Source organism: Miniopterus schreibersii (genome assembly GCF_964146895.1).
Source record: "Miniopterus schreibersii genome assembly, chromosome: 6".
Lineage (NCBI taxonomy): Eukaryota > Metazoa > Chordata > Mammalia > Chiroptera > Miniopteridae > Miniopterus > Miniopterus schreibersii.
The window spans coordinates 60,812,824-60,827,472 of record NC_138107.1 but is presented as its reverse complement, the minus strand read 5'-3'; the positions used below and the strand labels follow the sequence as shown (position 1 = coordinate 60,827,472).

Genomic DNA, 14,649 nt, shown 5'->3' with positions numbered 1-14,649 from the left:
GCTTTGGTGTGCAGGCTCACACTCTAACCACTGAACCACACTATTTCTGATTTTTAAAAAATGCTTCCTAGTGACTATTTACAGGATTTTGTTCTTCAGAGCTATCTAAGGTGGTATCAGTAACATATATGCTGTTGAAATTCTACCTCAAAGGGTTAGAACCTTCCCCATGAATTACTCTTTCTCTTTAATCTAGTCAGAGCCAGTTTCTACTGCTTCAAACAAAAAGAACTACTTAATATTCTTTCCAGCCTTATAGAATTTATACTCTAGGGGAGAGCATGGTAATAGAACAAATACAATAAGGTGTTATTTTGAATAGCGAGAGTGTCATGAAGAACTAACCCAGGGTAATGGAAAGGAGTGAGACTGGAGTGAGGGTGAGCCAAAGGGGCCCTTTGTGGAGGGAGCATGTGAGCTGGAACCTCAGTGAGAAGCCCCAGAACTGTGTTCACTGAGAGACGAGCACCCCAGGCAGATGGACACCGGGGCCTCGGGTAGGAGTGAGCTTGGCCTGCTGGAGAGAGTCAGGAGCCTGGGAGGCGAGTGAGTGAGGGCAGAGTGGAAAACCTCAGCAGCTCCAGGTCTTGTGTATCTTGAGAACTACGGTAAGGCATCTGAATTCTGTTCGAGCCCTGTGGAGAATCTGGAGTGGTTTATGCAGGGAAATGACAGGATGTAATTTACATTTTTATAAAGGTCTGGTTGTGTAGAGAAAGGGAGGTAGAAATGGGAGAGCACTTCGGTGGCAGTTTGCATAGCTTGGGACAGAGAGAAGGGGCTTGCACTGACTGGGGTGGCAGAAGCAGCTGTGATGAGCAGTCGGAATCAAGATACAAGCCAGAGGATGACAAGGCTAGCTGGTGGGTTGGATGTTGATAGATGTGAGGAAAAGAACAGAACCAGAGATGAGTCTGGGGTGTGTGGCTCCAGTGACAAGGCAGGCGGTGGTGTTATTAAATGAGATGGATAGGACTGGAGGAGAAACAGATTTGGGGGGAATCATGAGTTCTGTTTTGGACACAGGAGGCCTAATGGACGAAGAGAGGTGGAGCTGGGCTGGGGATGCAAAAGGGGGAGCTATCAGCATGAAGCCGGTGTTTAAATCGGGGAGAATGAGTGTGGAAAAAAGGAGAGGCAAACTAAAGGCACCACCACAGGAAGCGCCAATGATTAGAGTGGTGGAAGAAAGGGAGGGCCCAGTAAGCAGGAAGCCGTGGCCTGCGGTGCAGGAGCGCCGGGCCAGTGTGGTCCCACAAACTTCAGGGGACAGGTGTGTTCCAAGAAGGGGGGCATGGTTGGCTGTGCCAGGTGCAGCAAGAGGCTAAGCAAAACACAGGTAGAGAAACAGCCGTAGAATGTGGCACAGATAAGACGTCTATGTGGGGAGGGTGCCCTGGGGGACCCGGGCTGCCTCAGCAGGTGGGAGTGGAGCCTGTTGAAGAAGTCGGGGACATGGCCTGTGACTACATCTTTCTTTCTCCAGAGCAAGCTACTATTTCTTCCATTGGCTGAGGAATTTTAAAAATTATTTCTAATCTCCAGACCAGCTGTTGCTATTGGTACTGCACAATGGAATCGGCCTGTCACCCATTCCCCACATCAAAGGGGAGCCATGAGTGTGGTTGGCCTTGGTTTCTTATGCCAGCTGACTTAATCATTACAATGTAACCAGTTCTCTACTTGGACACAGAGCGTCTTCGTTTCTCTCCCACATGCTTCTTATCACTGGATTTTGTGGACAGCTCCTCAAAGGTTTCCTCAACCTGAACCCTTTCCTGAGATACCATGAGATATGTATGAGAGTGTATTCTGATGTCTTCGGAGTTAGACGCACCTGGTTTTGAACCCTGGCCTCATCACTCTCTAGTTATGTAAACTTCGCCATTTTATCAAACCAACCTCTGCCTCTGTGAACTCATCCAAAAAATTTGGATACGCTTTACAACCTGCCCCATAAGGTTGTTCTGAGGATTAAATAAGACCCACTGTCTAGCACACAGTAGAATAAATAATAGTGGTTGTAGCTGCAGCTACACAGAGATCTATAGCAGATTCAAAGGAAATGCATTGGTTCCCCTAAAAATTTGAACCAGGATGCTTCAAGATTGAAAGTGAGCAGAGTCTCTAAAGGAACAGACCTTGAGGTCTGACACTTATAGCAGAATTTCAGCCTCCCCTTGAAGATCTTGCACTGAATATTGCTGCTCCACATTATCCCCCAAGTGATGGGAGAGTTTCGTCCAATGTCAATTGTCAGTGTCAGAGGACCAGGGCTTGATTTTATAAAGGGAGCAACTGGGTTTCCCATGGAGATGCAAATGGAAATGTTAGGTTTGGGCATGTTCCTGGGCTTTCATTTGTCTAGCTGAAAAGGTCATGCAATGGAATTGAATCCTAAGCACAGCTCCAGCTGCATTCAGGAAGGAGGAATGTAGCCTAACTGCTTAGTTCTCAGGCATTCATCTCACTCAGAACAAGATGTACCCTGGCATGCTGGGCAAAATCAAGGTCTTTGGCCTTGTTTTTAGTTGTTCTTGGGCTTCCCAGAGAAACCTTGTAGCCCAAAGTTCACAGCCGTTGTTGAGTGTGACAGCTGGAATAAGATGTTCAAATGATGAATGTAAGAGGAACACATCCCTTAAAAAAAAAAAAAAATAGACACAGCTACTAGATCAAGTTGCAGAGGAGTAGAGGCAGAAGGATTTTCACATTTCCTTCCCCGGAGAAAATCATCATCAAGTGTACATAGCTCAAATAAATAAGACAGCCTGTAAGCAAGTGGCTGAAAGGTGGTCTCAAGTTCCCAAATAGAAGTAGGTTCTGGAATCCCTTCTGCTGAGTCCAAAGAGGGGCATTATCAAAGGTAAGTATGAGCTAATGGCAGTTATTTGGGATTCTCTTCCCACATCTTGACTTTGCCTCCGTTGGGGCACACAGCTCTGCTGGCATCTGTTTACCACACTGGCTGAACATGCGAACTGAACTAAATCTATCAGGAATCCTGTCCACACCTGCCCACTTGTTACAAGGCCAGTCAAGGCCAGACCCTCAGTTGGTACAAAACATCTGACTTTAACCAAAACTTCCATTTAGTTTGATTTGGAGGCCTAACTTTATTGCCTTATTTTTCAGATTTTCATTTCTAAAATTAATACTTTTACTTATTTCTGTTCTTCTACGGATGAAGCTTGTAAGAAAAAAAATAGCTTTCAGTTTATTGTAGTCTGGGTAGCAGTGAATTATTTGCTATACGTTATCATCTCCACAGTATTCTACCTGGTCTTGAATTCCTTCCAAGGATGTTTCCTTGGGTGAATGAAAGGACAATGCAAAATGTTTTTTCTGAACATTTTGGGAGTAAAAATGCAAGACAAAAAGAAGTTAAAGTAGGTAATAATCCCACTAAAGAAAGTGGGTTTATCTGCAGAATGGATGTCATGAACCAACTCCACCAGCAGTAAAACATTTCACAGTGTTTCGCTAATGTGGGAATTTTGAAGTATAGAGTTGACAGGTAAGGACATTAGAAAAAAATTTCTTTTATTTTTTTAGAACCATGATTTGATTTTTAAGACATTGTTATTTAGGACCCAGACTGTTTTCACTGCATGATTATGCAGTGTGATATTAAAAATCTAATCATATTGTATTTATTAAAACAAATGTGCATACAGCCTGGAGACAGCATCTGAGATATGATCATTCATGTGCATTAGAGTTTTCTCCTTTTCTTAAATGGCTTTAAAGACAAAAGATCAAATATAGTTAAGTTCTAAAATAAAGGAAACCATTTTCTTGAAATGCTCGAAGGAGCAGTCATCAAGAATGAACTAGTGACGTGGAAAGACGAGGCGGAGAAGGTGGCAGTGAACGTGGAATGCTGCTGTGACACTGGGTGAGTCATTCCAGGAGGAACAGACAGAAATAATGTGATGCCAGAAAGCCCATGCTGGTACAGTCTCATTAGAAACAGACAGGAATTATGCCGTACCCTGAAGAAGATATTCCACTTTATCATAATAATGTAAATAATAAAATTGCATGAGTACATAAAGTCTATTTCTTTACAATGTCAAGAATCAAGAAAAGGAGATTGATTTATAAACAGAACGAATACATTCAACCAACCACGAGAGAAATAGAAGAGTGCTTTCACTGAAAAGTACCCTCACTAACCCAGGAGTGGGGGGGTGGCCCCAGAGAACCCAAAGACTCTAAAAGATGTGCCAGCAAGAACAGCAGCATGCATTCCTGAGGCGAACTTTGCTTTTAAATTTTCAGAGCTTCTATATCATCTCTTGTACGATTTTTATTTCCCCACATCCTTGCATCACAAGGGCCACTTGACCGAGTGGTTCATTTTGTTCCAGTAGTCAGGAGGAACACAGAAGCTCCTTTACCTCAGAGTCAAGTCTGGCTTCATTCCGTCGCAGGTGACATTGAGAAAGTCCAGTAAGCCAGGACATGTGGAATAGGGAAATGGAGACAGATAGCTGAACAACCTGACAGATACAGGCCACCTCCCTAGAAATAACATCTAGGCCTCAGTTATATTTCAGCTCCAGACCCAGAAAAGCAGCAAAACCAGGTGGGCAGCACCAGGACCAGCTGCGATGACTAATGCGCCCCTGACACTGACCAGTCAGTGGAGACCATGGCCCTGGAGGCCCACACCTAGAAAACTGGAGTATTCTGCTAAAACCCTCCCGAGACCTCCCCTAAGATTCCCGCCTGTGAGAAAGAGATACAGCCTCGAGACAAAGGACCCAGTGCGTGCCCTCCCTCTGGGAGCAATGGGCAGCAGCAGCTCGTCCCCTGAACCTCAATCTGTTCCCAGGGCCCCCTTCTCTCTGACTCCCCAGACAGCCAGGGCAGCCCAGCCCAGGCTCTCCTGTTGCTTCTTCTATGCTAAGCCCTTTCTTGTGTTCCTGTCCCCAGCTTTAATAAATATTCTCTCATACTCACCTGAACTCGCGCTGTGAAATTTTTCCTGCACAAAGTCAAGAACCCGCACACTACCTGCCGGCCCTAGGCAGACCCGCCGAGGCCCATATCCTCTTTCGGGTAACGGCGTTTCCCACGAGCAGCGGCCTCACTAGTGACACTGACCTGCCATAGGTCATTGGGGAATATAGAAGTGACAGCTAGTGGGCATCTGGGGGTAAGACATCTCCCCATGCAAATAGTGAGTTCTCAACTCTTGGGCCAGCAGTTACAGATGGACCACTGCAACTTTTAGTAGCTTATCTGGTTCTGGGAGCGTCACGGGCAATGCCAGTCCCAAGATCCCTTTTACACTTGTGTGTTGAGTAAGAGGAACAGAGGGAGAATTTCCCATCAGCAAATGTGCCTGGATGGATTCAATCCAGAAGGGCAAGGGCAGTTTGCCTTGGGCACGTACCAGGTGCTTTTCCTTTCTTTTCTCTTTGGAATTCCACTTTCAGAGTTGGTTGGAAATTGGGATCGTCCTAAGGGCCATTTAACCAAGCTGCCTAACAAGCTGCCCAGTCCCTTAAATGGGGAAGATCTGCTTTAGCTTTCTGACTCTGGTTTCCAGTGATCACAGAGCAGCTGCTTTAACTGCAGAATCACACACTATGGTGTTATCCACAGAATTTTATCAGCAGTGAACAAGGCTATAGCTTCTCCAGGCTAAATATCTTGCCTTCAACTAAACCATCTCCATACTTACATGTCATAAAAAGACTTGAGATTTTGAATGAAATGATCTCCAATGTTCCCTGTGGCTCTCCAATTCTGTGTCTAAGCTTAGGACTAAGATGAAAATGAACTTCATTGTTTGGAAGTCATGATTATGGATTGAAAACTGAATGCCAAGTGAAGCCTCAGTTTTCAACTCTGACACCAAACTCTCCACATTAAGTTGTCCTCCTCTGACAATTTTCCTTTTAATTAAAATGCAGCCTGATGGGCAGAGTCTTGGGGCACATAAAGCGGTTATGTGATTCACTCAGCCATCCATATGCATGTGTGACCTATTTAGCTTTTAAAATCCTATTTAATGCCAAAAACTACATTAGAGAATTCAAACGAAAGCTCACAGGGAGTCCCATAATGAGACTGTTTTGATTATTCCAGTGATTAGCCCGTTTCCTCTCTCTTTAGTAATTTCATTTAGTAAAGTAGTCATTTTAAGAACAAGTAGATTTTCTTTATTGCTTTTCTAGTTTGCTGTGAAATTGGCAGGTGGCCAACCATCTGTGAAACTGCAATTATCACTATTACTTAAAATTTATCAAACCTCGTTGGTACCATGAAAACAATCCCCCTGCCCAAGAAGACAAGGCCAAGAAGCATGAAAAAGACCCAATGTTGCCCAAATGTAGGTATCACCCCATGTTTCAACCCTTGAGCCCCAAATCCCAGAAATGGCATTAGTGGGCAAAATGGGGAAACGTCGGTGCAAAACTGCAAAAAATGATTTTGATCCTGTGCCACAGGGCACCCGCTGTTCAGCACTTTAGGAGGCTCCTTCTTCCTGCCAGGAGTACTATGCGTTCATTCATGAATGCATTTATTTGTCATTCAGCATTTCTTGAAGTGTGTGGGCTTGTTGGCTTCTAATGCAGTTTTACTTCTGAATAATTCCAGTAGCACTGCCTCTTTTAACCACACGTTTCTCTCTTATTCTTACTTTTTTACACATTTAGCAGTGAAACAATGGTGAGGATGTTTAAGGTACTCTCGTTGAACTCTGCTCACTTTCCTACCCCTCCTGGCTACAGATGTTTCCAAGGAGAAGGTCTGAGCAGTAAGATGGGAACCCAGGAGGGGGTTGTCCTCCAGGAATAAGAATTCAGTAGCAGCAGCCTCACCAGTGTGGGCAGACGGTCCTCTTCACGCAGACGGTCTTCCTCAGACAGCAGGAAGACACGCCTAGTCACTGGCTGTGCAGCGTCTCTCTCAAGGCCAGGGAGGCCACACGTCCAGGTTCGCCTGTGACAGACTGGGCCTATGCTTGTTGTCCAGACATAACTCTTAGTAGCGCCTGCCTTCACTCTGAAAGTGTTAAGAGATTGGATAATGACTTACACAGCTCACTTAATGCCCCATTGGAGCTCGTCCACCTATTAGATGACCTAACACATTTTTAGCCAGTGCCATCACTTTGGGGTAATAAGTTCAGGAAGATTATTCCCCAGTGTAAAGTAATATTTATCTATCCTGAAATTATCCTCCTAGCATTACGGGATCATTCCCAGCTCTAATGTGAAGTCCTGGTAAACAAGCTCATTTTCATGCTTTTATAGATGTAGTCTTACACCAAACCTTCGTCTATCTAGATGAAAGCCCCTGATTTTAGTCTATTCCCAGAGATCTCCTCCCTCTCATCATTAGTTTTTCTCATTAATAAGGCTTCAGTAGTGATTGGAGGCAACTTGTCTGCTGTCTGAAAAGTGGCACACAATGGCCTGTCCTCTCAGGCACTGATGAAGGGCCATCTGGTCAGTGTGGGCTTCCCAGCTGTTTTATAATCTTTCTGAATTAAACAGATTTGACCACATAGAACAAAGGGCAGAGACACTGTCTAGGTGGCCCATGGTGAGCCCTTGGTCTGTGCCTGCAGAAAGAAAAAAGACCAAAAAAAAGGGGGGGGGGAATCAAAGAAAAATGGCAGAAAGGAAAAAAGGAAGATGAGTGTACATAACTAAGAAGCAATTTAGCCTGATGGCGTGGCTCAGCAGTTGAGCATCGAACTAGGATCCAGGAGATCCCGGTCAGGGCACATACCCGGGTTTCAGACTCGATCCCCAGCGGGGGGCGTGCGGGAGGCAGCCGATCAATGACTCTCATCACTGATGTTTCTATCTCTCTCTCTCCTCTCCCTTCCTCTCTCTCAAATCAATACAGATATATATTTTAAAAAGAAGCAATTTAATAAAATAAAAAACACAACTTGCAAGTTAAAAAAGAATGTTGCTTTGTTTTATATCCCAAGGCCAACCGGAATGGCCAAACATATCAAGGGTTAGTAAAAAATCCAAGTGTGCACTGAAGTGAAACTGATGATTTCTTCCTTTCCAAGAACAGGAATTTTACAGAAAAAGTACGTAAGAGGAGTAGAAGGAAAAAAGGGGACATTTTGTAACAGAATACCCTTGCACTTTGTATTTCTGACTTAGAAGTTAGAGTGCATTCAAAACAAGCTGTATGAGTGCCTTCCATGCGCGAGGTATTTTTCCAGGCACTGAAGACGGATAGGCTGGATTTCATGTCAGTTCCTGTTGTTTCAGACACTGCCGTTTGCTTTCCTATGGAACGTCAGGATGACATAACAAATCACAATCTCCTGCTGAGTATTACTTGCTGCTTCGTTTCTTTCATGGTAATAGTCGCACAGGTCATTCAAGTGCTGCCTTATCTTGCCTTTGCAAGAACTCCTAAGCATTTAGGAAACACAGGTCTTTCTCTTAAGAAAGTGATAATTCACTGGGAAGACAGACTACACATGATTTACACATTTATTATATAAGATTGGGCCCCAATCATTTAGGATTGCTGGGCATTTGAACACAGGCCGGGTTGAAGTTCAACTGTATTTCATCTTTGATCCAAAAGTTTACTGAAAAACATAGACAATACTTTAAAGAAACATTTACATTTTTCAAGGAAAAACTTTTTTTAAACTGCGAGTCACGTTTTCAAGCAAATTGTTTCTATTAAGTACACACTGTTCTAACTATTTATAAAAGCAGATCACGATGGATGGCAACTTAAGAAGACTTCATAAAGCATCAGTATGCTACTGTTCCTTTTATCCTGAAAAATGAATGTTTTTCTTTTAAAAATATTTTAAATATATAACTTGGACACACAGTGTTTTTGGCTCACTTCATTTTTGAAGTCTGACTGTGAACCAGAAAGGCAAGGGCACGGAATTTATATCCAATCATCTCCAAGTACTGACGGGGTTGCTGGGCGACTCCACTTAGCGGGGGAGAGAGGATGACAGGATAGGGTGCGAGTTCTGAGCAGGGACGTGAACAGTGCAGCTTTATAAATGTCCTGCTCCGGAAGAAGGCTCATCCATTAAGTCTGGCATCGTGCCAAGGGCAGCATGCACAGAACTTTCTTCTTTATGAGAAACTGTTTCTTGGGGGTACATTTATATTGTCCTACGTGTGTTTTCAATGTGGGCCTGGAGATTGCAGCCCTGGAGCCTTCTTAAGCATCCAGATAAGTAATTAATTTTGCAAATCACAAACATGCTCAATTTGACTTTTTGAAGCTACAGTTCTGAGACCAACTGTGCCCTTCCTAATTTGGAAATATTTTCTTTCTGGTTTTATTTTGATATGTGCCCAGCTATCCACGTTTGTTGCTATTTCTAGCATTCCTCAGGAGCTGCTTCCATGGTTGTCATAGTGTCATAGACAAACACTCAAGAAAACCAAGAGCTCGGAGCTTTCATAAAGCATTTATTTTTATTTGAAAACATTATACAGGCATTACATTGCCACAGCCAGTCCGTAGGGGAGCATGCAAATATCAAAAATGGAGAGTTTGCTCAACGTATTGGTGTAAATTTCTTTTTTTGGTTCATATTTTCCATTTGCGGTGTCTGGATTAGTGTGCTTTGTTATGTGGCTTGACAATAGAATCCTACCCATGGGGTAAAATCTGTACTGGTCGCTAGCTGGGGACTACTAAATGGTTATAAATCAAAAAAGGAACCCAAAACAAACAATACCACACGCTTCTCAAAAGGTTAATAGCACAAGTTAGCAATATCTAAACTAAACATTGAAACGTTTTCATGGGACACAGTGGTGCAAATTTTTCTAATTGCTTGGTCTACCTGGGTGTGAATCTCAGAGTTTGAAGATGTGGGAAGGTGTGACCAAGGCAAGCTCTGTCCCCAGTGCAAGTTTTCATTGAGGCAGGAACCTCCGCTTCTCCCTAGGCGGGGTTAGGAAAGCTGCGGTTGGCTTAGCCATTCAAATTCTATACAGGTTGCTAGTCTCACTCGTGGAGGGGGGTGGGGTGGCGCGTTGAAAAGCTGACATTTTTGCTGGTGTCTACTGACCTTATGAACTTTTAGAAATGAAAACAGCTAGAGTTAATGTCCCACACCCATTTCCCACCCCACTCCCAAAGGATCAATGTTTTTACACTGAAAAAAGTGTGTTTCCTGCTATTTTCTTTTGTTCCAAAGAATTGATCTGGAACTCCCGATCTTGGACAATTCAGTGTTATCAGCCTTTCTAAATGGAGACAAACCGACACAGTGAGGTACCCCAGGGACATGAAAATCTTGTGTACAAGGACACTGGATGATGATAAAGGGTATACAGTGAATTCACCTTAACATTCACACTAGGTTTCCATACAATGGAGTCAATTAAAATATCCTAGAAAATAATTCAGATGGCAACTTTTAGCCATCCACTGATTGCAAACCTTTTTGAAATTTAAATTTTAAAAAAGATTCCCAGTCCATTGAGTCAACTAGGAAAACTTTCATCCACTTATTTCTCCTAAGACTTTACTAAGCAACTACAAATTAGTGTCACAAAAATGAATAAAAAAAGCTAAAACATTTGGCTTAAAATAAATACTAAAAATGCAATAAATCAAGCAAATTATGCAAACCAAAGGAATGTAAACACAAAAAGAAAACCACAGTCTTTAAAGGTCTTCAGATCTGAATGAACAAAATATTCAGAGAAAGGTATTTAATTGGTTTAAAAGGTAGCAGAGAGCAGACATTGGCAAAATTGTTTTGACTGGATATAGCTTTAACATTGATTTTCATTTATCCCAGAGAAAATAAAACGTGTTTCTAAGGGGGCTGAACACAGATGAGCATAATATCTGACTATCATAAAAGATACTTTTTCTTCTCCATCTGCAAGGGCACAGCTACCAGCCCTGGGGAGGAGGCATGCCGAGGGGCCACGTGGACGCTGACTGACGGCATGAGATGCTTTGCCTCTGTATTTAGCGCCTTGCTCAGGCTACATAGGAATCCTGACTAAGTGGCAGTCTGTCCTTCGACTTTACAGAGACCCCTCTGGTGTTTTGCTTTACTTGCTTAAGATTCATTGCTTTTCCTTGCCCAAAGTTTATGAGCATTTACTCTTTCTTTACAAACTCTGTAACTTTATCGAGGATTTTTTTTGAATGATGTTGAAGCCAGCCAATCATGAAGACCATTTTATATACCGACGCAAAGAATCTATTGCTAAATCATAGAGATCTGTGGTGTTTCTTGATTTCCTCTGTTTGGAAAATGTTATTTTAAGGGCAACAGAATTAGAGTAGTGACATATCCCTCAGAGCCTTTTCGGGACCCAGCCATATTCTCTGTATCCATGAGGATGTTGTGTTGATGTATTGTTATTGAATGGATGCTAAATATAACCAAAATGCCCGACTTTCTCACTGGCAACATCTTTACCACTACATAGTGGCCAGAACATTCGAGCTACTGTCAGAGACTGCTCCCTATCAGCACCTTGACTTTGTTGGGAGGCCACAGAGCCCAAACTATTCTACAATAAAGGTAACTGCATGTTGCTGTGTTTCAGAAAGGGTGTCACACAATCAAGAGGGCAGAGGACCATGGCTTTTGCCAATACCTTGATTAATTTCCATATTATCATTAAAGGAATCTAAGGAGAAAAGAAAAGCAAATCTATTTTTTGAAGAGGGGATATAAGGAGGGGCAACAAGATTTTTAAAACTATGTATTACCCTGAACACAGGTTATATTACTCCTGAGCTTTCCCATTAGCCAGAGAAATGGAATGTTCCTTATCCTGTTATTTCAGGGACTTAATTGGCAGAATCAAGGTGGCACAACAGAAAGGCAATTACCAGGAGTAATCAGAAATCAAAATGTAAAAAGGCTAACGTATTTGTTTTATATCTATTCCTGGAATAGAGAATTATGTGGTCAGTTGCCCTTCCCCACAAAGGTCACAGCACAAAGTACTTACTGAGTGGGCAATATAACAAGTAACAGAGGAAACCATCAGCCACCAGGTCCCTAGGCTAAGGAAACTTCTCAGAGTGGAGCTCCTATGGCATGCAGCACTCAGAGACTGTGCGAAAAATAAATAAAAATAAAGTATGACTCTTAAAAAGGGACTTGCCATAGAAAAGTGGGATTTATGTTAACTACATGTGGGCCTGGCAATAGTTCCCATCAGGAGTACAAAACATCCTTCTGAAACTTGGTGTAATAAGAGTAACAATAGTAATAAAAATGATCATAACACTTGCTTTTGATTAAAAAATTTTCACAGTAATTAATGCAGGGGTGTTGTGATCTGGATACACACGAGCGGGGAATCTCTCCAAGTCAGGTGGATGAGAGCCTGGCTCCCGTGATGTTTAGCTTGTGCCTCTCCCAGGCTTTTGGGTTTGCTACCTTGCAGTCCACCTGTGTGAACTACACCTGATAAATACCTTTCTCCACGCACAATACCGAGACAATGCGAGGCGCGGCGCCCCCTAGGCCACCCGGACGCGGGGCTCCTCTTCCGTCTCCTGGCCCAGGCTGGTGTAGGTGACCGAGGGCTCCACCTGGGCCGCGGCGGGCAAGTCCAGCACGGGGCCCGCGGGGTTGCGGAACTGCTTGTACACGCGGGGGTCCTGCGCTATGTAGGTGGAGGTGGAGGAGTAGAGCACCAGCCCGATGAGGATGGTGAAGAAAGACAGCAGGTAAAGTCCTGAAAACTGAGACACCACACACAGCTCGTTAGCACTGGGAACACATAGCTAACTGTCCCTAAAATGCCACCGAGGGCCTGATGTGGGACAGCCAGTTAAGCACAAATTAAAATGCATCAAGTTAAAAGCAAAAAGTCTCCAGTTTCACTCAACACAGAGCTGGCTGTTGTTGGCCTCCTTGAGCCCAGTAGAAACATAGATATTCCAATTAAGGTTGTCATGGAGCCACGGACACCAAACCCCTCCCCGACACAGCCACATCAGGCTCTCTCATTCCCCCAGAACCCAGTGCCCACACTGTTTGTCTTTTCAGCAGGAACTGCTATTTGACTATCTTTGCATTAAATTATCCTTGGGTGGGAAAAAACCCCTGTAACATTCCGTTCTTGCCCCCCTACCCAATCAGAAGACAAAATCAAGCAGGGTTGTATATACAGAATTTTGCTTCCTAAACGACTTGCTTGGCAGTTGATAGAGGTTTGTAAGAAAAAAAGAAAAGAATGGTTTATACAAGTGTCCAAGAATTTATGTTTTTGAAAAACTACAGCTTCTGAACCTTCTTGAGTAGTAACACTGGAAATAGCTGCTTCAGTAGTTACTGGGGGAGACTGAAGTAACAATATATGTTGCCATTCTGTTGTTTCATTCGTTCGTTCATTCATTCATTCATTCTTCACTCCATTCAACAGTTTCTTTTATGTCTTCTCTATATCAAACACTGAACTTTGTACTGGGAAAAAGAAGTGAAAACATATAGTCCTTACCATCAAGGACTGGACAGTCTCAGTGGGGAAGCAGGGCTACAGGCCCAAGGACAATACAAGGCAGTATGGTTGGCCAAGGTTCATTTTAGTCAGTAGCTACTGTCCCCGTCTTGACCACATTTTTTCCAAGGGAAAAAAGGATCCATTTGATTTCCCTATTTTATTTTTTATGCTCATATTCTAAAAGAACGAAAAACTGGTAAAAACAAAAAACCAAAAACATCCCACAAATGTTCATTGGAAGCTGGAAGAAAGGAGACCAGGAGAAGGACCCAGAGAACCTATAAAGAAAGTTGTGAGGCTACAGTAAAGAGTTAAAAGGCGGCTATGACAGGAGAGGCAGCTTTGAAAAGATCACATAGGGAAGATAGCCCTGTGGCTAAAGTTCCTGCCGTGGGTCTTTTCCTTTCTTTCTTCTTTTCCTTCTATTTATTTTTCAGCAGCAGCAAGGCTAAAGCTAAGACTAAAGATAATTTTCCGATTTTCTTTCTAGAACGGAAACCATAGGACAGTACACCCTCAGATGGATTTATATGCTAGACTCAGCTTGCAACAGCTTCTCTTCACTTGAAACGGTTAATACGGAAAGAAGACCCCTAACTAGGTGCTGTTGCAAATGATCTCAGAAAACCTCTTTACCCCCAAATGCGCTTCCCGAAATTCTACATTCAACAGATTCGTCCTTTATCTGAAACACTGGTGAATGAAATGAGTTTGTTCCTAATTTGACCATCATTTCAAATATTTTGTTAGTGACTTTCATTTTCAAAACTCCACTCGGCCTCTTTAGCTTCAAGTGGAGAGCCTTGCAGGTCCAGGGGTGAGCCTGCCTCTGTTGCAGCAGATGGGGCTGGGGGGGATTCAGAATGGGGGCTTTGGGGTTGGAACTGTTTTCTACTATAAACTGGATTCAAATCCCAGCTCCAATGCTTTCTAGCTGACATTTTAGGCAAGTTTCTTAGCTTTTCCAGATCCATGTTTCCTTATCAGTAAAGTGGGGATAATAATTGTACCTACTATATAGGGTGGCTATAAAGATTAAATTAGATAAAGCATGTGAAACACTTACCTTAGTCCCAATATTGCAGCCAGCATTCAATTCATACTGGCTTCATTGTTATTATTATTAATGTTTTGTTGTTATTATTTTTATAGCATGCTATTATAATCAATGATTACTCTT

At 43.0% G+C, this 14,649-nt stretch overlaps 1 protein-coding gene across 1 annotated transcript in view; it reads right to left on the bottom strand.

Moving 5' to 3' along the window:
- Window positions 1–9,425: 9,425 nt before the first annotated feature.
- The window catches only part of SLC35F1 (solute carrier family 35 member F1), a 297,476-nt gene continuing 292,252 nt past the window's right edge, over window positions 9,426–14,649 (bottom strand). Inside the window, exon 8 of the mRNA XM_081141424.1 lies at window positions 9,426–12,708. Within this exon, the coding sequence (XP_080997550.1) occupies window positions 12,484–12,708 (225 nt within the window). The 3' untranslated portion in view covers window positions 9,426–12,483. The remainder of the gene's footprint in view (window positions 12,709–14,649) is intronic.